This window comes from Mustela erminea, chromosome 7 (assembly GCF_009829155.1).
Source record: "Mustela erminea isolate mMusErm1 chromosome 7, mMusErm1.Pri, whole genome shotgun sequence".
NCBI classification, from domain to species: domain Eukaryota; kingdom Metazoa; phylum Chordata; class Mammalia; order Carnivora; family Mustelidae; genus Mustela; species Mustela erminea.
In genome coordinates this window covers 85,470,064-85,492,384 of record NC_045620.1, presented here as the reverse complement: position 1 = coordinate 85,492,384, position 22,321 = coordinate 85,470,064, and the positions used below count along the sequence as shown (strand labels likewise).

The window sequence follows — 22,321 nt, the reverse complement described above, 5'->3', positions numbered from 1 at the left end:
ACTGTCAGGAGGCTCACAGGAGAGTGGGCTCCTTAGCCACCTGTGGGTGCTGGCTATTCTCCCTTGACCCGTTAGCCTCTCCCCACGCTGTCTGCAGGTGAGTGTGAATCCGGTCCTGCCAGCGTGCATGACACACAGGGAGCTGCTTTCACTTCTCTGACCAGACCACTGTGCCAAGACACCGAAAACAACAAATCTAGCTTGATGAGGACTCGAAACAAGTCCTGCATTCAGGACTTGTTCAAAGTCAACCACGAACCACTGGTTTCACGGCCTTAAAAGGGAACACGGACATTCAGAAACGCCGGGCTCCCGCTGGATACATCGGCCTCCCCACGCGCTCTGCCCTGGGCCTCACTTGAACCCTAACCCCACGGGATCCTGAAGTACTTGCCCAGATTGACAGACCCCACCCCCACCCCCAACTTCGGGCATCACACTCCTGTGTTGTCCTGGAAAATTCAGAAACTGTCTTTGTGGGCTGGAGGAGAAACAGTAGTAATACCGAACGGTATTTGGACTTTCGAATCCATCTTCCTTCGTCCCATATCTTCCTATTTCTTTTCTCAGGGAGACTTAGGGCCCCATGGTGGAAGGGGCAGGGTTTTCTGACCTGCGCGGTGGCCTGACACCGAGTCCTCCGGGACCCCTTTCCGCTTTTTGTGGGATTCAGGGTGTGATTTCACACATGAAGGTGGGGGGGGGAGCTCTGAGTAAACTCATTGTGTCAAACTTACAACAAAGTATACTTAACAGACTGCAGAGTCATTTTCAAAGAGGACTGTTTGCTGGAAATTTTTAGAATCTGCAGACAAAAGCAGCGTCCCTGTTGAACTCCTAAAACTCTCTGACATGACAATACCTGAAGGTTTCTAAATTCACAGCTCTTTTCCCTGCGAGCTATTTGCTCAGCTTTCCTAATAATACCCTGCCTGCCTGGCACCACGCCAGTTCTGTCTCAGGCAATATGCAAGCTAAACATTTTTTGACTGATTTCAATATTTTTCTTATGAGCAACTAGACAGTATTTTATCTAGTGAGTATTACTGATTGCTATAATCTAAGCCCACAGTCAGCACCCGTAAAGGTAATATTATTGGAATTGACACTCAAGGTGAAAAGCAGAGCAATTAACCGCGGCTTGGAAAACAACAACCCACTCTGAAAGATGCTGGAGAGTCAGCCTACTTCTGTTTCTCCTGCTTCTCTTCCTTCTTTTGAGAACATTGCACCTGTTACTCCACTGATCAATTAGGAAGTCTACCTTAGATGTAGGTGACACTGAAATCCTCAAGGGAAAAAGTCAAACCACCTGCTTAATAAAATTATCTTTTGTGTGTGAAGTTGTTCCATCCCTAGGTGATTTCTAGGCCAGGAAAATCACTATACACCCTGCACTTTCATTTTGCAGTTGAATAGCAAACAAATGACCCAGTGCTTCTTGCACTGTTTTTTACATCTGTTTTCCTTGCTTTTGTGTCATGCCTCTGTTTAGCTTTATTGACAAAACAATCTGTGCCTAATGTTTAAACAACATCTGTAAAATGTATTATTAAATTATGTTGGAAGAAAAAGCAGAGCAATTCTATGAAACCCTGTGACCCCCTATTGATTTTTAGATCACAGAAGTTGAAAGGATAATTTGTGAATGTTTTAACATTTACATCTACACAGGTACCTATATTTATAGAATCTTTGATTACTTATAAAAGTATTTGCTACATTATTGCCATAACTCAGAAAGAAACCTGACCTTTAACAGTTGAATCTGTTTATTATAAGGGAGATCCCATTTTTTAAAAAATAAGTTTACATTTTTACCTGCCAGTGGCATAAATCTCTAAGGATAACATACTCCCCTGCCCACCACCACTGGTAATAAATGGGAAGTGATGCCTGAATGCTTTGCAGTTTTGAAGGCAGTAAATGAAGTAACTAGGAAAATCTGGTCTATGTACTAAACCTGAGAATGGTAGAGCTGTGATAGTTCTGTAAAAAGTGTCACCTCAGATGTTAGGATGCTCCCTGGAATTTTATGCACCCAACTGATGGGGAGAGTGATTTTTCTTTCCGCATACAGACCACATTTCACATACACTATATACTTTGCACCTAAGTTCCATATTGCCTTCTCAGAGCATAAAGAAATAATCATTGAACATTAGGACTTGATGGGAAAGTGTTTGGATGAGTAGTAGTAAACAAAGAAACTGTAAAATTTATTCAATACACCCTAGGCTAGAACTCCACTGAGGCAGAATGTCGTCTGAGGCATCCAGCAAGTAACGCACAACCACAGGCACAAGTCTGCCTCATATGGAAGGCCCAGCTCTGCAGCACTGCTGTGAAAACATAGGAGGAAGGCCATTCTACACCCGCATTTCCAAATAAAAAAAATTAAGTTGGTGTATTCAGGAGAAAAAAAGAACCAAGTATTGACTCTGTGTGTGTATGCGTGTGTATGTGTTTTCTTTCAAGTTCGACCTAAATAATTAAAGATCTAAATAACCATCTCAAAATTTAAGAAGTTTCTGCTTAAATGACTAAAACATTCAACATGGTAGTAATGTGTTTTCGTGGTTGACGTTACAGAAGTAATTTTCACAGCCACAACAACAATGGAAAAACAAAAAGGCAAAAGTCCCAAATGCTATTAGTTCTCCTGTAGGGATCAAATCATAATTGGGAAGGAGAAAGCAAAGAAAGAAGAATACGTGAATGTATAGCACAGATTATATTTTAAAAATTACTGTGCTTTGAAGTCTAGGTCTACCATGGCATGCTAGAGGGAAATAAATGTTTAGGCAATGAGTTAGGGAAGTTGATTTTTGAAAAACATGCAGTTGCCTCAGATACTTCTACAATTAACGTAAAAATATTTTCACCCAAATTATTTGCCTCATTGCCTCAATTCTCAAAAAAAAAAATCTGTTGGCGGAGATTTGTCCTACAATGTCTCATCTAATAAATTTCACATTCCATCCCTGGGCCCAGTACCTATAAGCACTAATAGCAACCATTTTAAGATGCCTCCTCCCTGTTTTCATCCTGACACGTAGATCAAACATAAGAGTTACAAGAGTTATTTCTTTTATTCCAAATTTTCTTTTAATTAATCAAATCTGTCTTGTTGTTTTCCATTTAAATTCTCCCTATTGTTTCCTCTCTCCCCAGATCCCATCTGCTTTGGCCTCGGCTAGCCAAGACAGGGAGTTTGTATCACTCGTGGCAATTAGAGAGAGGGGACATCAGTTCAGTGACGGGATGAAAAGAGCCATTGCAACACACCAAACTTGGCTCATCTAGGTTTCAGTCAAAACCTAACTGAAAGCTGCATCGGCCAGCATTTCTAAGACAAGCTCACAACTAGATGAGTTTATATTTTTTACTTTCATATTGTGCATTTCGATACACGATGTTGCTGCCAATAATTACGACTGATCTACACCCAACCTGCCCTTCAGCATTTTGTTAAATCTCTTCAACAGTGACTCATAGTTCGTACAAAATGTACATGTGTGTTAACAAGTTTTAAGAAATCCAAGAGGGAAGACACCCATTTTTTAATGTTGTGGCTAAATGAAATGAAGGGGAAATGTTAAAATACTAATGAGGATTTTCTTTTAATTAGGATTTCCAGAAAGAAGGAACTTGGGCTTGAAGCTCAATACAGGAAAAAACGTTTACAAGCTCTCAAGAAAGCTTTGTGTAATGCTGTATTATGGTAAAGTAAAATGAAAAGCCTTTAGTGGTTATGCTGCTTTTAGTCTTCAAGGAGGCCACAATTCAAGCTGCTCTGACATCTTCGGTTTTCATACAATACCATCTGGGTTTCCTCATTTTTGCAACCTACTTCCTACTCAAAGCCAAAAAAAAATCTATTATCAGCTCCTTAAAAGTTGGAGGTTTGGAAGAAAATTAAGAAACCCTTAGAGTCTCAACTCGAACACGGGGATGTCATTATTCACCAAACTCAGGAGAAACAATCTCTCTGACAATTTTTATTTACTTGAGGGAAATTCTCTACCACAGAGTTGTCAGAGCTGAAAGAGTTGCCAAGTACCAAACAATGAAGCGGGAGCCAAAGCCACCTGGGACTGCGCACAGGAGTTGGGAGAAACAGGCAGAGTCGCAGGGCCCGTGGAGAACACAACAGTGTTCACAGCCCGCAGAACCAGAAGTGACGTGTTTAGGTATCTGTGCACCACTGAGTGTCGGTGTGAGGTGGACAGGAAGTCCGCATAGAACTCTGAAAAGTATTAGAACTTTTTAAAGATCCCTCTTTCCTCCTCTACTTGCATAACTGAGGAAATCACTTTGGGGTCACCGCACAGAATCTGGGAAAGTGACAACTGCCTACTGTTCGGTGTCCCAGGCATGCCTGCCGGTCCATGCAGTCACGGGGAAATAACCCTGAAGTTCGCCCACCTGTGGCGGGCAAGTTGTCTCGGGATGCGTTCTCTGGTGACAATGTCTGTAGAGAGCGTTTGCTAACAACACTGCAGAGGAAGAGAGATGGCGCGTGCGACAGATCACCTGAGTGGCCGTGCTTTTGCCTTCCTTAATTAGAGTTCACCCTGCCACTCCTTGGCCCTCAAAAGGGGAACGTTTCCCAGGGACATAACATTGTGCAGCCTCTATTGTATTAAAATTACATCATCAGTTTAACCTTGAAAATGCATCTGAATTCAGACATGCATGCAAAATTGAAGGTCTACTCTATAAGCGTTGCCCAGGAGGACCTGAAGCCCAAGTTCAAATATATAGTATCAACAGTCTTGGAAATTAAGATACAATAGCAGGCACGACTAGGCAAACAAAAACCCTAGGCAGGGACACACTCCTAGCAACACATTTCGGTAGAGTACGGCTTCCGTTGGCTCCCCATCTACCTGACTAAAGGGCTGCAAAAATTGATCTCCCAAGGCTGCGGTAAGGTCATAGAAATTGATAACCCTTACAAGCAATGCTTATGTGAGTCTGTCTGTGTCTTGCAGATAGTGCACTTTGTAAATTAATCCTCCAAAGGCAAATATATTGTAAGTAGCTTGTTATCTCTAAAATACTAAATTGAAGAATACATGGGATTATATTGACAGAAATTACATTTTCTGTAATGGGCTTTAATATATCTGGAATCTCTCCCAAAGGCTCCCAGGCTCTCTAACAGAGAAGGGTCTGTTAATGTAGGTGCAATGGACATCAAGAACAAATTTATTCACCAAAATGGATTAGGCCATGTAATCAGAGATTCTGCAATATTAATCTTTGACACTTATTGAACAGAAAGAAATACTTCTGTCTGCAAACTGGCATTCCCAGTTCTCCCCTTTCCCCAACCAGGCTGTGGGCCTTTTCTGGATTTTACTTCAAAGAGGATAAGGTTTCCCATCATAAACACTAATCTAAAAATATTAGGATAATTAATTAGATACACTTAGTTTGAGAGGATATTGGATTTCGATACCCTTCAAATATGACACTAGCTCTGGGTGATTACACGAACCTGGCTTTCAGCACACTCACAAAGGGTAATAAATCATACTTTCCCAAAGCCTCGTTACCATACCGCTGCACATTGTCAGAATATTGTTGGCCGGTACTCGGTACGGAATCTCAGCTTCCCCCAAATCAGGAATTCACACATTTATTTAGAAACAGTATTGCACAGGCCAGAGATATAGCAGGTTTTGAATAGCTTCAAAGTGGAAACATAAATAATTTCTCTTTTTCCATTGATGGGAGGAAGGAGGAAACGGGAGACTATCCTTGAATGCTCAGCCCTAGCAAAATCACTGGTTATTCGTATGTGACAGTGGATCTTCTTGTTCCATAGAAAACAGGATGATACTGCTCTATCAGTTATCCTCGGGGTGGTGGGAGGAGCCATTTATGGAACCACAATGAACATGAACTAAACATTAATACCACACCTAAAATCGTCCATTTAAAAGGCAATGGAAAACAATGCAATGTTGGGGGGCAGTGGTTTCCATACTAGCAAGTGCTCTCACCTATCAGTCAACCTTTTATTTTCACTTTGGATCCACGAGCCATCAGGGGAAACAGCAACAACTGGGTGTGTCTTCTCAATGCAGAACAGTAGCTGCAGGTGGCCAGAGTGGGAAGCAGATTGTGGGTAATCACAAAGCCAAATTACTTACCAATTGTTCACTTGTAGGATGGTGAGTCCCGTGTCTTGTGCCAGCTGCTTTTTCTGTTCTTCAGAAGGGTAAGGGTGCTGAAAGAGAACAAACGAGATAGATGTGCGCACATATATTTGGGGCAGATAGTGTAGTGCGTATCACGTGTCAGGTGCAAAGCTAGGGGCTACAGATTCAATAATAAACACATACGCTCTGTGTAAAAAAAAAAAATGTGTGTAGATCAGGCAATATTTAGGCTATTTTGTCAATAGCCTAAGTGTCTAGTGAAGTCTATAATTAAAGGTAAAAATGCTGAGGTGTGTCACTCTTATTAATGGAATACTACATCATCTAATTAATGGCAGTAAAAGACAAGCCAATTACAAAGATTAGTGAAGTGTATAAATAGCTACTTAGGATACTTGCAGAACCTTGATACTGAGTTTATCCTTTAAAGGTTTATTTGTTGCAAACACAGAAAGTTTAGTATGATCTTCACTGTACTTTATAGGATTAAAATAAGGACAAGCTCTTTTTGATGATATGAAAGCATATCACCTTGACGTAATACTTTCATAGAACCATGGACTTCTAAAGCTGAACCATTTGGACCAACCACCTTAGTTCAGGTCCCCAGCGGTTAAACACTTTGCTAGCATGACATATTTCCCCCCAAAACACCATAGTGCCAGATGCAAATATCAAAATTAAAGAGGATGTATTTTTTTTTTAACCACTAATCATTGTAGCTCTTCTGTAACGCAAACAAATGACATTCAACCGAAGTTGGTTTCCATATCTGAATGTCAACACATGCTGGAATTCTGAACACAGGCCAATACAAGGTCAAAGACCAGCATATTTTGCATGCTAAGAACAAGCCCGGCCATGTTCTTCATGAGTTAGAGTGGATAAAAAAGTATTACAGGATTAGATAATAAAATGAAATTCATACCCTCTTGAAAGAATGTTTGGAATTCTACTGAAATTAGTTTTGGCACAAGCACTTTTTGTCCGGTAATGAACTATATCTAAATCTGAATACACATTTCTAAATCCTGGGACATGGTATCTATCTGTGGACACACTAACCAGCTTGAAACACTGCATCCCAATAAATTCTCCCAAGATAAGAATTGTTCTGCCAGTCAACGCTCTATTCCCTTATGAATGAGAAAGGGCACCCTCAACTCTCAATTTAACTATCTGTGCCATTGGAAAGTAAATTCTGGTCTATTGAATGTTAATTAACATAGCTTTTAATCTCATTAATAATGTCTGATTAGATGCTAAGAAGGCTCGTTAATGACCACTTTAATGCTCTTATATGTAAGTTTAAATATGTTCTATATCTGTACACGTGGGATTCGTTTGCGGAGAGCAGAGATGTAGCAATTTTTCCCATAAGCATTGTCTTTGATTGTCACTTAATCAATAAATACACAATTAGAATAAGGCTTCGCTTTCATAGAATATAGTGCCTTTCTCTAAAGAGCTCCAAGTATATTACAGACAGGATGGTGATTAATCCCCATTATATCCCTTTGAGGGACATAAATGGAATCTATCGTCCCTCCTGTCTTACAGGTGAGGAAACTGGCTAGGGAAAGACATGGTCAGCAGCCACAAGACTCTGTGATATTTCCTGCTTCCCTTCCAGTGTCAAAGCCTCACCATGATGAGGGATGTTCCAAATGCCTCTTAGAATCTTCATTCTTGTTCTTGCTCCAAAACCTCCAGACTGCTTCCTATGGCCTGTAAGGCATGCCACCATCCAGCTCTGCCCACCTCTCAGACGTGGTGGCCTACTCTTCACCCCCGTCCTACCCCTCTGTCCAGCCACACAGTCCTCCTTTTTGTTCTTCCGACACACCAACCTTGACCCTCCAGGGTCACTTTCTCATCTCAGCCCAAAGGCCAAGCCTCACCTACCCATTTGTCCAGCAGCCTGCCTTACTGTTCTCACATCAGGCTTTCCCTTCTTCCCTAATGGCAAAGCATGGCTCTCCGATACACCTGCCCTGATGAACTGCCTCCTGTGGGTGCGCCTCTTCTCACTCACCTAACAACTCCAAAGTCCATGACTTTCTCCTTCACCATTCTCAAAGCCCAGTCAGGCCCGCAACAGGAGTTCAGTAAATATCTGTGAAGCGAGAAGGAGGCTCCGTCCTGCCACGACACACAGATACTCTCCACTCAGATGCAACATGGAAACATATAATAAAGTTTCTTTCAACAGCCCACAGAAGGGATAAACGACCCGATTAGAGATCCACAAGGCTACTTTCCTGACTTCATTCACAACAGTGATGTCAACCCATTCTTCTCAAGTAACAGTAAGTAAACTTCCTAATAGGCTAAGATCATAGGTTACAATCCCCCTACGCAAAATAATGCCAGGCATCCCAGGCACAATCTCATGAATTAAAAGCAGTTCTCCTGGGGCACCTGGGTGGCTCAGGGGGTTAAAGCCTCTGCCTTCGGCTCAGGTCATGATCCCAGGGTCCTGGGATCGAGCCCCACATCAGGCTCTCTGCTTAGCCGGGAGCCTGCTTCCCTCTCTCTCTCTGCCTGCCTCTCTGTCTGTTTGTGATCTCCGTCTGTCAAAAAAAAAAAAAGCAGTTCTCCTCCCTAAGGTTAAAAAACCTAGCTCCTGGGCACCTGGGTGGCTCAGTGGGTTAAGCCACTGCCTTCGGCTTGGGTCATGATCTCAGGGTCCTGGGATGGAGTCCTGCATCGGGCTCTCTGCTCGGCAGGGGTCCTGCTTCTCTTCCTCTCTCTCTCTGTCTGCTCTCTGCCTACTTGTGATCTCTCTCTGTCAAATAAATAAATAAAATCTTTAAAAAAAAAAAACCTAGCTCCTGCCGCACAACGCTCCTGCCACACGAACCTCTTATCCTATGAACAGATACTGAATTTGGGTTTGGTATATAGAAGTTCTATGTCTACACGAGTCAAAGGATTGTATATAAGATACACATGACCCTATTAGATTGTATAAATTATGCTGCCACTCAATGATTATGTCCCAAACAAGGGACAATTTTTCGAATCCTCAATTTTGTCATGTGAAATTTAGGATCCATCAAAGTTAAAGGTTACCCAGGCTTGCAATTCTTACATATTCTAAGCCTGATTTTGAAAAATGCAAATTTTGGCATCCAAGCGGTTGGCACTCCTTGCCATATAAAGCTGTAGACCCGTGTACGCAAGTCATCTCCAATCTTCTGTAATTTGCTTATGGTTTTTTAGGTCCTGTGGAAAGCTCAGGGATTTTCAATAGAATTAATAAATATGTCACCAGTCTCTCTTCACTATAGCCAGATGGCAATACCTTTTGCCCTGTCTTGTTAGTTATGTCTTAATATGATGACCAGAACTGGATAAAAATTAATATTTATGCCATTTACCTTCCTTTAGTTACTTTGAAAATTGAGAATGGTCACAGTCATTTATTTGTGCTGTGTTTTCAAGAGTATTTTTGCATGCCTGTTTATGAGTAAGTTTTACAATCATTCTTACAAAGCCAATGGAACTCACATTTTATTTATGCAGGTGGTGTCAGGAAAATTCTCTCTGGTCATTAAAATTACCTGAATCATTACAGCTTCAAAGAGCAATCGATGGCCCTCAAAATTTCAGTGCAAATTTAGGTTGTTTCTTCACATCACACAGTTTCTGATTTCATAATTTAAATATCATAAAATGAGAAAGTTCCAGCCTTTTTTCCTTCTGTCACTTTTCATGTGATCTGATTTTAAGTAATTGGAACAAACTGTGTCTAATTTCATGCAGCATAATTGCTAGGCAGCCTCAAGCTATGAAGACCCAGCACTCTGTCTCCATTAAACAATTTTCAGTCATTCAGGATATATTTTTTTTAATAAAAATGAATGAGCCCGGATGAAATTAAATGTCATAATAATCTGGTCATTGTTGGAGGTGGCGGGGGAGGAAAAGGTGTCAACAAAACTCCCTAAACCTTTGTCTATGGCAGGGAGATGAATTTTTTTCTTTTTCTCATAGTTCTTGGCCTGCATGTCCCACAGACTTTTAATTCCCAGAAAACACACACACACACACACACACACACACACACACACACCCAACCATAATTGCTAGAATCACATAAAAGCCATGACTTCAGGTAGCTAATCCACAGTCAGCCAAAAATTCACAAAGAAGCAAGCTTTTAACTGAAATCCAGTATCTTTAAATATCTTAAATCCTATGCATCTTTCCTAAATAAGCTTTTTGTGGACAGTATGAGTTATTCCTTTGTAGACTTTAAAAAAAAAAAAAAAACTGACTTGACAAAAACCCAACATGCCATGAGCAAGGCTGCTGTAAAAACATTCGAAATCCTGTTGTGTTTTGCCCGCAGGGCTGGGGAGGCCATTAGAGGGGCAAAGGTAGACATCATTTTACAAAAGAGATAAAGAGAAGTGCCATTTGAGGAAGAGAATGGGAACTTCCTTCCAAACCACTGCAACCAAGAACCTAGGTCACCCCTTGCCCTTCTCCAGAACACCTCTGCTATTCATGGCAAGGACACCGCTTTAAGGAAGATCAGGAGGTTCTTATGAAGGGAAGATGAGTTGCCCTTGCCAGCTACACCAATCAACCTAATCACTTTGGGATATCAAAGCAAATTTGACCACAGTCCAATAGGTAGTGACAGGAGACCTCGCCTTTGTTGTGTACATTAGCCTCATGCCATTATCTCTTAAAAGCTTAATTATTTGCAAACAATTGATCAAGATGGGAATTTGAGAAAGGATATGCAGGGGCCACTGGGAGAACTGCAACGCATTAAGAGAGCAAACAAAATTACCTTTAGATCTTACAATCAGAATTAACGATTGAGACGGGACAGCGAGGCGGGCAGTAGCTCCAAGCCTTCTTTCCCGAGTGTTTCCCATTTGATCTGCATTAACACCTCAGGAATGAGTGAGAGCCATAAAAGAGTGATTATGTCAGGGTAAAGCTGACCCTCCCTTCCAGCACTAAACCTGCACACATGCATGAGGCTGGCTCCGCTGGGAGAGAAGGGATGCTGGACTCCGTGGGAAAAGCAGCGGCTTGGGGGCAAGGGAACCCCAACCACAGGGAATAACTCGCAGCCCGATCATCCTGATTTCTGTAATCAACGCCCTGACTTCTCCTTCCCCGGGATAAGTCTCCTGCTGAAAGAGAAACCGTTTGTCCCTCTTCCTGTGTTTCTGGCTCTGAAGTGCGACTTCTAGTAATGACCTAGTAAGGCAGTGATTGCTTAATAACCCCATCAAAGAATAAAATGATCCCTGGAGTATGTGGCCTGCGTGAGAGAAATGGTTAAAGAATGTCTGAAGAAAATCTAAAAATAGCCTACATAAAAGTGAAGTCGGGACTGTCATTTTATCAGCCCCAAAGAATAGAAGGCGACAGAAAGAAAATGGCAACGTGCTAAAGAAAGTTATCTCTGCACAATTCCAATTTTATTTCCTGAGGTTGGTACGGGAGGCGGGTGCTGAGGTCGGGTATCCGGTATTTACAAGTTCACAGTACATGGGAAGAAAACTTATTTACTTAAACAATCAAGGAGACTGTTTCCGATGAGCATCCATGGCCAAAGAAAAAAACTCTTCAGTACACACAGATGGAAAATGTCCAGTCTTATATCTTAACGATATCCTTGACCAAATGTACGCCTTTCATCAAATTTTCCACCCCTGGCTGCAAATGTGGATGCCAAGACAGTGATGAACTTTATCTTATCTACCCTGGTAACCAAGTTTCAATAACGTTCCCTCCCTCCCTGCCTTGCCCACTCTAACAGCACATTGTAATGGCAGCAGAAAATTTGAAAATAATCCTGTACAGAGCTCACTGGTGAGATAATGGAAGGCTACGCTGCCCCTTCTCAAGCCTCAGATTAGTAATTTCTTGTGACACAGAACTGCCTCTATACCGAAACTGCAAAACAGCTATAACAAAGCAATAGAGGTGGAAGCAATTTTCAAGCAAAATGTTACATGCTCTACTTTAAAAGGTATGGGAATAGGTACCGTGGGAGCTGATCTAACAGGAGGAATTATGGCAACTGTCCAATATATCCCTTATCAAGGCAATGTTCTGTTGCTTGGCTGAATATGTTGGAAGAACAATTTCGGAACTTCTTTTATCCTTTTTCCTCCAGCCCTCTGCCTCCTCCACAGCTAAGTTTAATGCATTAATATAAGTTGACCTTGAGCTAAACTCTGGTATGTGATGGAGAGATAGATACTCCCCTTTAAAGTTAAAAAAAAAAAAAAAAAAAGCAAGCTACCATATGGCTTTTAACCATTAGATCTCCGGGTTCTTTGCAAACTTCTACAGATTTTCTGGACACTAAGGGAATATCGTGGATCTCAAGTTAAATAACTAGCCTTATATTGGACCTCTCAGAAGACAAGCAGAAACTTGCTAGTCAAATATATTTATATTTGTTTAGTGTAAATTTTCTCTTGCCTACGAAAACTTCTCCCACTTTAAATAAACTTGCAGCCATTTTCCCCTTATGCATTGGCTATGAATAGCTTACACTGTGACAATTACATTGATCTAGGATACTTTTTTTCCTTTAAAAAAAATCCATCATGCTTCCCTATTGTCTTTCAGCTTTATGAATTAGTTTTACTGTTTCAGTGAATGCTTTTTTGTCTTTTGACTGCACATTATCAAAGAGACACTTTGTGCCTTCCATTTGCATTACAAAAGCAGGGCACCGCCGGTGGAAGAACAGCCTGAATGCAGAGCAGCGGAGTCCGCACCCTCACTCACACTGGAATCAAAAGGAGGACGGCGCTGTCGGTACTGGCTAGGAAGCCAAGAATGTTTGGAGCATCATCAGTGAAGTCACAGGACTTCGACCTGCTTTTTAATTCTCCACCAACGCTCCTAGATTGCCTAGTTGCTCCGATGAAATGTGCTTCATTGATTGCTCCCACTTGCTTTTTCTGAAGCCTCGTCAAGCCATTTTCCAGACAACCCCTCTGATCCCTTGTCTCTCCAGCAGCAGTTAGAAGACGTTGCTGGTGGAGTTATGCAAGCAGGGAAGTCAGGTAGGAATCTCCAAACTTGATCTTACCACATGAAAATGACAGGAGCGTGGAAGGAAAAATTCAACACTGGGTAATATTTCACAGCGATCTTTACTTTTGCACTAATGAGACTATCTTTCTAATACACGGCAGTGAAAACTGTTTTATAATCAGTTATAAGTGGGCAAGGCTACACAGCCTTGCCTGGTTCATCTCCCTGACCTTTTACTTTCTTGTAAATATCAAATAAATATAAAATAAAAACACTAAATAAAAAAACTGAATACTTATACTAAGGGACTTCATAGTCCCTCACATTGGGGATTTTTTTTAAAGTTGCTTGCAATTCCAGAACAATGACTATGTTTTAGATCTATTCTCTATTAGCTCTATACATACAGTATGGGCGGATTTTAAGTATATGCATTAAAGCACAAAATTTAGACTGTAAATTAGCAATTACTTATAGCCTCCTCCTAAAAGTATTAAAATTCATGAAGAATGCTAAAATTATTTTTGAACAGTTATGATTATTAATGAACTCCCTGAATATTGATTCTCTTAGTAGAAGACCATGGTTATAAAAGGAAACACAAAAAAGCCAAGAGGGGGGTGCCTGGGTGGCTCAGTGGGTTAAGCCTCTGCCTTTGGCTCAGGTCATGATCTCAGGGTCTTGGGATTGAGCCCCGAGTCAGGCTCTCTGCTTGGCACAGAGCCTGCTTCTCTCTCTCACTCTGTCTGCCCCTCTGCCTGCTTGTGATCTCTCTCTCTCTCTCTGTGTCCAAAAAAAAAAAAAAAAGGCCAAGAGGAAAAACAGGGTGAAAGGAGAAATGAATAGGCACTCAGGGGTGGGGATGAGGGAGAAAAGTCACGCTTCACTTTTGTGCCCCCTTGGAATCACTTAAAATCCTAGCTCATTTGAACTCTTACATTTGTCAGTAGGACAAACACATTACATGTGTTATTGCCCGTGCTCTTGGGGACCCTTGCGAGTAGGGTCCATTTTATGGTTCCATTATGCTTGGTTCCATTTTACAGATGAGGACGTTGAGATTTGGCTAAGTCAAAAACTAAATGCATGCCAGCTCTCAGGTACTTAGTTCCGGGACCAGGTCTGCCCTCCCCCGAGTTTTTCCACGTGGCTGTGCTCCCACACATGTTTCTTTCCCAGTCTCCATTCCTTATTTTAAGCTATGTTTTAGAGCCAAACACATAGTATAATGGAGCATGAGCTAAGTTCTTAACTGTGGTGAGCAGTGACTGAATGTTCCTCTGCGCTTGAACAGCCTTGAACCCAGGAGAGAGCTGCTGTTCTCCGACTCACCACCCCACCTGCAGGCCCACTGCTTCTGCCCCAGAGGCAAGCATCAAGGGGCAGAGTCAAAGCCCCAGGGTGAAAGGGAGTTCCCCAGAACCTTATCCCACATGTTCCCCCCAGCATCCACCCACCCATCCACCCCCCAGATTTTGTTAATAATAGCTTAGTAGTATTAGTAAGAGTAGTAGAAGTAGTAATGTTAACACAAAATAGGGAATGAGGCCGTACCAGGCGTTGTTCCAAATGTTTCACATGTAGTAACTCATGTAATCCTTCCAAACCCTTATGAGGTAGGCACAACTACGGTACTCATTTTATAGATGAGGAGACTGGGACACAGCACGGATGAAGAACTTTCTCAAGCGCACAGAACTGGTAAGTAGTAAAGCTGGGATTTCAAACTTGGTGGCAAGGTACAAGTTGAGAAAACTCACTTCCAAACTATTTTGTATTTTAAATGACGGGTGGAGCAATCCCACTCCTCCCTGATGAGCTAATCATGAATATACATGATGGTTACTACTCATTTTATGAATAAGCTATCACCTTAAGGTGTGGCTCTGTCTTTCATTTCTACAGCTCAGTTCTGTTAATGAAAGCAGTAGTAGATTTTGCTACAAGATACAAAACTCAGTGGAAGTAACACATCTCTCACTTTATTAGAGCTTGTAACATTGCTTATAAATACGGGAATGAGGGTGGGTCGTACACAGGAACACTCGGTAAGGGTCACAGAAATGCCTGCTATTCCATACAACTCCACTACAATAGAACTTCAATTGTCTGCTTTGAAATAAATTGTTGTGTCTGTTTGGGGGTTTGTGTGGGGGGGGGTGCCAATTGCTTTCATTTCTTAATCAAATGTGAGTGAAATGACATTTGGGATCATTACATTTTAGATTCCTAGTAAAAACACACAAATGCTATTCTCATTCACGTTGCAACTAGCCCTATCCTGTGTGTTCAATAAATATCTGTTGTATGAGTGAGTGAGTGCAACTGAAGTCAGGGACACCCCAAAATGCCTCAACTACCATTTATAACTAGATGGCTTCAGGTAAACACCAGAAAACTAGCAGCCTTCTTTCGACAAATATACTATCCTTATCCCTGAGTTCTATAAAGGCCAAACCAGTACCACTTTTATTTAGTTTATTTAAGTGACCTCTACACAATGCTTACTCTGTGCCAAGCAACATTCTCAGTAATTTACAAGTATTCACCCATTTAAGTATTCACCCAGACACCTAGTCTGTGGAACAAGCCTAGGAGGTGTTTTTTCCCTTTATGTTACAGATGAGGAAAGTGAGGCACGGAGTCTGTTACTTGCAATTTGGATGGAGCCCTAAGCAGTCTAGTCCCACAGCCCATGCTCCTAATTATTGTGTTACCCTAGTAGTTCTTTCTGAGCTACAACTTCCCCCAAAGTTTCTCCAGAATCCACTGTATGTCGTTGTCAGGTTTATTTGTCACAAAAGTTCCCTTTCCCCCTCTCCAACTGCAATATAATGAAATTCAAGTTCTCCATCTTCTGGAGCTCAGCACAGGACTGAAGAAAGGATCAAGAAGATCGCTTTCCCAAGAATTTCACTCTAAGAGATAAAACAAAACAACGGCACACCATCCTGGGCAACTTTTCTGGGCACACACACACACACACACACACACACACACAAAAGTTCCTGACTGATTTTTACAATAAACTCCAAGAATGTGATGATCTCTTCCAATCTACATACAGCTCATCTCTATTTCAGAGAGCGTGCCCGCTAAGAAGAGAGCTAGACCCAACCTGAAGAACACTTTTCCACTTTAAAAATACAAGAGGAAAAAAAAAAAAAAAGAATTTGAAAGCATGAGGGGCAAAGACAAGGAGGATGAAACACAATGACACCATTTTGGAATGAGTCTGTTGACAGTGATCAGTAATCATTATTGCTTTTACAGAGGCCCTGTCCAGCATTAAATATTCAGGAAAAAGCCTTGCATAAAGAATAAAGTATCCTTAAGGTCTAAATGGTATATGTGGTGAGAAGATTTTTGAGAGAGAGAGGGAAAGAGAGTACTAGAGATAGGAAGAGAGAGAGATGACGATTTCGTGCCGCTCCCAATATGACTAAAGACCCCAGAACCGGTACTCATTCTCTAGTGCTAATTTTCCCACTTAAATTACAGTGATGGTGTAGCCTCATCTCATTAGAGATCATTGTCCCCAGTAGACAGTTGTGTTTATGGGGGACTCTGGCTGTTCCACACCTGCTGATCAGGTTGCTATGTGATCAAGGCTGCATACAAACAGCAGACTCGAGCTTGCTGGACTGCGACTGATGAGCCCGGGCTAATTCAGGGGTGATTATGTAGTTTACTGGACCACTAAACCTCTTTAAGCTTGTAATTACTGCCTATTTGAGTAAAGAACATTCAAAAGCAATTCACTGCATCATGCCTGCCACAGCTGGAAGCAGGCTGCCAGCAGTCTGTGGGGACATTAAAATCTACAGGGACGTGGATGGAAGCCCAGCTAGCAGACACTGTCAGCAGCGCCGCGGCCAACTCTGTGCACATTCCCGCTCACCTCTCCTGACCACGCTTACCATTAAAGGTGCAATGAGAACTATAGAACGGCCATAAAGATGACAAATAATGGAATCTAATGGCACAAACTACATTTTAATGACCCCCCCCCACTTTGTAAAGGTAAAATTTGAAAAGTCTTTTCAAATGTCGAAGAGAGAGAGGGGAGAGAGAGAGAGTGAGAGCATGTGTGTTTCAAATAATATACACTGCTGAGATTGACCATGTACTTGCTGCAAGTTCCATCCCCAAAAACAGCAGCTGGAAAACAAAATAACCACCTTTTCGGCTTTCTAAAGGAACTGAGCTGAACAGTCATTTTAGAGCTCTTCTACCCAGTTAGCTGCTGTGTTTATAACCTTAGCTGGGAAAATATTGTTTTGCTAGTTGATTGACAGCCTCTAAAATCACATGTGTAATTTCTGCTGTTAATGAATTAAAATGCCGCTCCGACACCTGAGTGAAATTTACTTTCAAGAGTCAGAGAAGATTTCAAAAAAAAATTTTTTTTCAGTATTTATCAATGTTCTCGTTTTCTTTTGCTGTCACCTTAACAACTGCAGTTCTTTTGTATAACAAAAGTGTAAAACATGCTTTGCATTGCTGCGGGTATAATTATTACTTGTCTCTAAGTAACAAAAAAAGACTGGAACTTAATGAAGGGGGATTAAGTTAATTTCTTTTTTAGCTAACAGTTTCCTGTCTCTTAAAATGTAGACCTTGGTGAATATGATGTTCCGGGAAGGGAAATAACGCTTTTTATTTTCACTAAAATCTCCACTTTGGAATATTGATATTAAAATATTAAGATGATGTTTATTCTTGAAAAGTATGTAAATTTGGTCTTAAATAAAGCCACAGAAATCCTCTCTGACTACTCCGTCCAAAGTCCGCAGATCCAGGGGGTTTATGTGTTATCTAGACATCATTCCTATTAATATTCATTAGGTGGGTCTGCTTGCATTTTTATAAGCTGTGAGAGAGGCAAAAGAAACAATCAGAATTCTTTAACACACAGGCATTATCAATTCAACATATGCCAAATAGCAGCGCACCCAGATCTGAAGTTAAGATTCAAATGCGATTTACCTTTACTAAGCTAATTTTCATGAAAACTCTTTTCCCTTCACCCATTGTAGTCTGAGCTATTTAATTATGTCTATTCTCTGTAACATACACTTCAATTTTTAATTTAAGAGATTATTCAGCACTATGCTTTATCTTGGTTAACAACAAAACCCTTATCTTGCAATCAAACTAAAAAGAATTTCCCCTTATGGGGGGGGGACCCTAAAAACTTCAAATTGTTTTAGTAATAAGATTACCTTTATCTTTACAAACCTTCTTAAGCAAACCCTTTTTCACTTCCCAAAGCATTTACTTGATGTGAATTCCCTGTCTCCAGAGTAGATTATAGAAGAGGGAAGAGTCTTAGCCAAAATTGAGGCCGATCCCCAGTATTTGTTGCACAAATTCTGCTTTCTCAGTTGTCCAGTTGAACCAGACAGGAAAATGCTAGCATGCTGTAGGCGAATTTTTTGGGGGGAGGTGAGGGGTGTCTCAGAACTCACAGATGTTCATGGAACCTCTTAGATGAGTGGGAGAAAGAGCCAGACCTGTCCTCAGCAACATTATAAGACAAAGTTGGCAGAAATAAAAGTAATCAATGAAAGTTAACTTGAAGGCTAGTTTGGGGCTTTTATTGTTTTTTTCGAGACTCTGAGTTTGGGTGATCCCTTATATCCTTTATACTTGTATAACACTTAACATTTTCAAAGGTCTTTCATTATATTTTACTAAATTTGAACCTTGCAATTGTCAGCCAAGGCTGGAAGGATTGACCATGTTTATTGCTCCATTCCATACAAGATAAAACAAAACCCAGGTGGATGCATGGCAGGTGACGTGGCCAGGAAGTTGTGACTCTTGGACCTGGAGCCCAGGCCTCCTGTATTTCCAGCTCGTCTTTACACTCTACAGAGCTTAAAGTTTACCTTGTTAATGATAAAACAGCTGCCACCAGATCTGTCAGAAATCAACCATGAGGTGATGGACCCAGCCTCTATTTTACTATGTAAATGGGCATTGCTCTCTGCCCAGGATGAAACAAAGAACTCAAGGTAAAACCAGACAAAGCAGAACACCTTTCAAATTGGCTGTCATCATTTCTAACACAACTTATGGAAGTAATCTAACTGGTCATGCTAAAAATGTCTTCCATCATGGTATTTGCCCCTTCTAGAGCAGACTTTTTGGGAAAGAAACAGCCTTACCCAGTACAACTGGGTAGTCCGTTCCTCTTTGAAATAGCCAGAAAGTTGTGTTTCGTGTATTGTGTCTTTCTTTGTCATGTCATGTGTGACAGAGGTTGCTAATTACATAATTACATTTCCCCCTTCCTAAGTCACTTGCTAAGAGAACTTAGACCTATGTGCAACCCACGGCACATAGGAGAGTGGCCATCAGGTCCACTTCTGCTTCAGGGACATGGTTATCCACTGACAAAAGGCAAATCAGAAGGAAAACAGTTATTGGTTTCAAGAGGTGCAGTTAGGTGCGCTGATTTAGTTAAAAAACTGGAAGTTAAGTCCTGGAACCCACACTAACTGTGTGAGCGTGATCAAAGCGTTTCAGTCCTTGGATCCTCAGCTTCCTTGTTGGTGAAATGAGCATGACAAAACGTTGGTCAAGTGGTGGCAGTCCCATGAGACAACACACGTCAAATTGCTCAGCATACTGTCCAGCATGTATCGAGCACCTGGTCAACATAGCTGAATCGGTGATGACCCTCAAAGGTGAGCTAATCTACTTCAACATACATAAAATGTATATAATTCTCAATTTGTAGGGGAAAAGATCAAACTAGGTCATTCTAGTAATTTCTTTTCCCCTACTGCCAAATCAGGCTTTTTTTTTTCCCTCTTGAATTTAAATTAGGTTTTAATATTTTCCTGCAATTATCTTTATTTGGACAAACTCATTTCCAAAATATCTAAGGCAGGGCCACCTTCAAAGGCAATGACACAGGGCCCCCCACATAGAAGGACCCCAGGCCTGTTGCTGCTGTCACCATCCAGATAGTCTTCATAATTTTTATTTTAATTTTTTAATCTTTTAAACAGATTTATTTATTTATTTTCGACAGAGAGAAAGAGAGAGATCATAGCAGGAGGGGCAAAGAGAGAGGGAGAGAGTATCTCAAGCAGACTCCACGCTGAGCACGGAGCCTGACACGGGGCTTGATCTCACCAACCTGAAATCACGACCTGAGCCAAAATCACGAGTCAGATGCTCAACCAACTGAGCCATTCGGGCGCCCCCTTTTCCTTTTTTTGGAAATTCTTCATACTTTTTAAAGCAGCCCCGCATTTTCATTTTGCACAGTTTATGTGGAGAATATGTACATTCTCCACAATTCATACAACTGGTCCTGCTAAAAGGAAAAGAAGTTACGTTTTCCCTCTCGGATCTTTTATACTCAGCTATTACCCCTCTTGAATTTATTTGCGCTTTACTGAAGTAAAGAAATAATTACTCTGTTCTTACGTGAAGAGTGTAAAAAAGAGAACACTGAAAAAGCAAGACCCGGGATACAAGATTAACAATGTGTAGATGTGCTCAGGCCTCAGACAGATGAGTAAGGACACTTATATGACTCTCCAGTGGCCTTCAAGGGCTCACAAACTCCTGTAAGTGCCTAAATCACCCTTGGGGACCGACTGAGGCACCAAGAAAATATTCCATATTATAAAGTCTATGGAGGAAAAAAAAATCAATAATCCGGAACCTTTAAGGTGAAGGCCCATTCTGGCTCACTGGACTTAGGGATGTTGAGAGCCTTTGTCTTTTGGTGGCTGGAAGTCAGAAGTGGCAATTTGCCCACCTTCCTTGGCAGGGGATGAGTACCACATTTGGCAGAAAAGTGTGCTCTCGAGAAAAGGGAGCGGAGAATCTTTTGGCCTGGGCTATAGCTAGGATAGATCAAGAGTGAGAACTCGCCCTTGCGTGCCAACCCGCTGTAATTAAAAACAAACCTTTGGAAATAAAGTATTTGGAAATTATTTCACTTCCAGCTCATTCACAATATGAGCTCATCAATAGCTACAATTAATTAATTTGGTCACAGGATTTGGGGGAGGGGGCAGTGGGTAGGAAATGCTGTCATGTTGTCGGCCTTTTTAAACAGAATTCTACTTTTTATTTAAGGAAGTCCATATAAACATATAAATAAGCAAACTAAGGAGGGAAATATATGTATGAAGCATAAAGTTTCAGAATCCCCAGAACATTTGGATAAGCCTCTTACATCTAAGATGGCAGCACTGATTTATACAAATTCAAAATCCCATCATTTTGATGATGCCAAATGACGAACTTCACTATTATATGCATATATTTTGTTTAATGGCTTCATTTATTTTAATAACAAAGGGAAACTAGATTTTACAGATGAAAGCTTTTTTTCATGGTTCCAATGCCACTGGGGTTTGAAAAAATCTGTGATATTAACCAATAAGTGATAATGGCTGTGCTCAGGAGCCCTATTTTATGACATTTTAAGCAGTGGAAACCTACACTGAGGAACTACCACCAGAGTAGCCCAATCCTAGGAAGCCTTTAGGGTAAGTGTCAGAAGCCTCTTGACTGTTCCATGTTTCTTTTCTCTGAATGGATACATGTTCAGTAAAGTGTTGGCTGTGAAATTACTGGAGCAATGAGATTAACTCACTCAAGATTTATTAAAAATGAGGCAGGAAAGTGCTGTTCATGTGATTTCAGGGATAAGAAAATAATTGCATAGACCTTTTCTCCTCCATTCAGAAATCTGCCTACAGGGTTTAATATTTTGTGGAGAATCGAAAAAATAAATCACAGCAAGTGACTTCAGTTTAATTCTTGTTTGATTTCTTCATTACACTGTATATCTATGGTGAATCAGGAAACCAGAAACTCATCAAAACCAATTCCCATAGGAACAAAAGACACACCACCTCAGAACCTTCCTGTCGGCCTCCAAATCCTTCCTTTATTGAGAATGTATAGGTTATTTCAGAAAGAGAGGAAGGAGAGGAAGAAAGAGAGAGAGAGAAAGAAAAAGAAAGAGAAAGGAAGGAAGAAAGAAAGAAAGACAGACAAAGAAAGGAGACATTTGGCTCACCAAAAATTCCGGCGAGATGACACAAACTGAGAGCCGGCAGTGGTGTATTTTTACTGAGAGCCAT

General features: G+C 41.1%; 1 protein-coding gene across 2 annotated transcripts in view; it reads right to left on the bottom strand.

The window, feature by feature from the left end:
• Positions 1 to 22,321, bottom strand: part of MEIS1 (Meis homeobox 1) — a 134,844-nt gene that overhangs the window by 17,708 nt on the left and 94,815 nt on the right. For both annotated transcript variants that reach the window (XM_032352295.1, XM_032352294.1), the window contains exon 9: positions 6,165 to 6,241. In XM_032352295.1, coding sequence (XP_032208186.1) covers positions 6,165 to 6,241 — 77 coding nt within the window. The remainder of the gene's footprint in view (positions 1 to 6,164; positions 6,242 to 22,321) is intronic.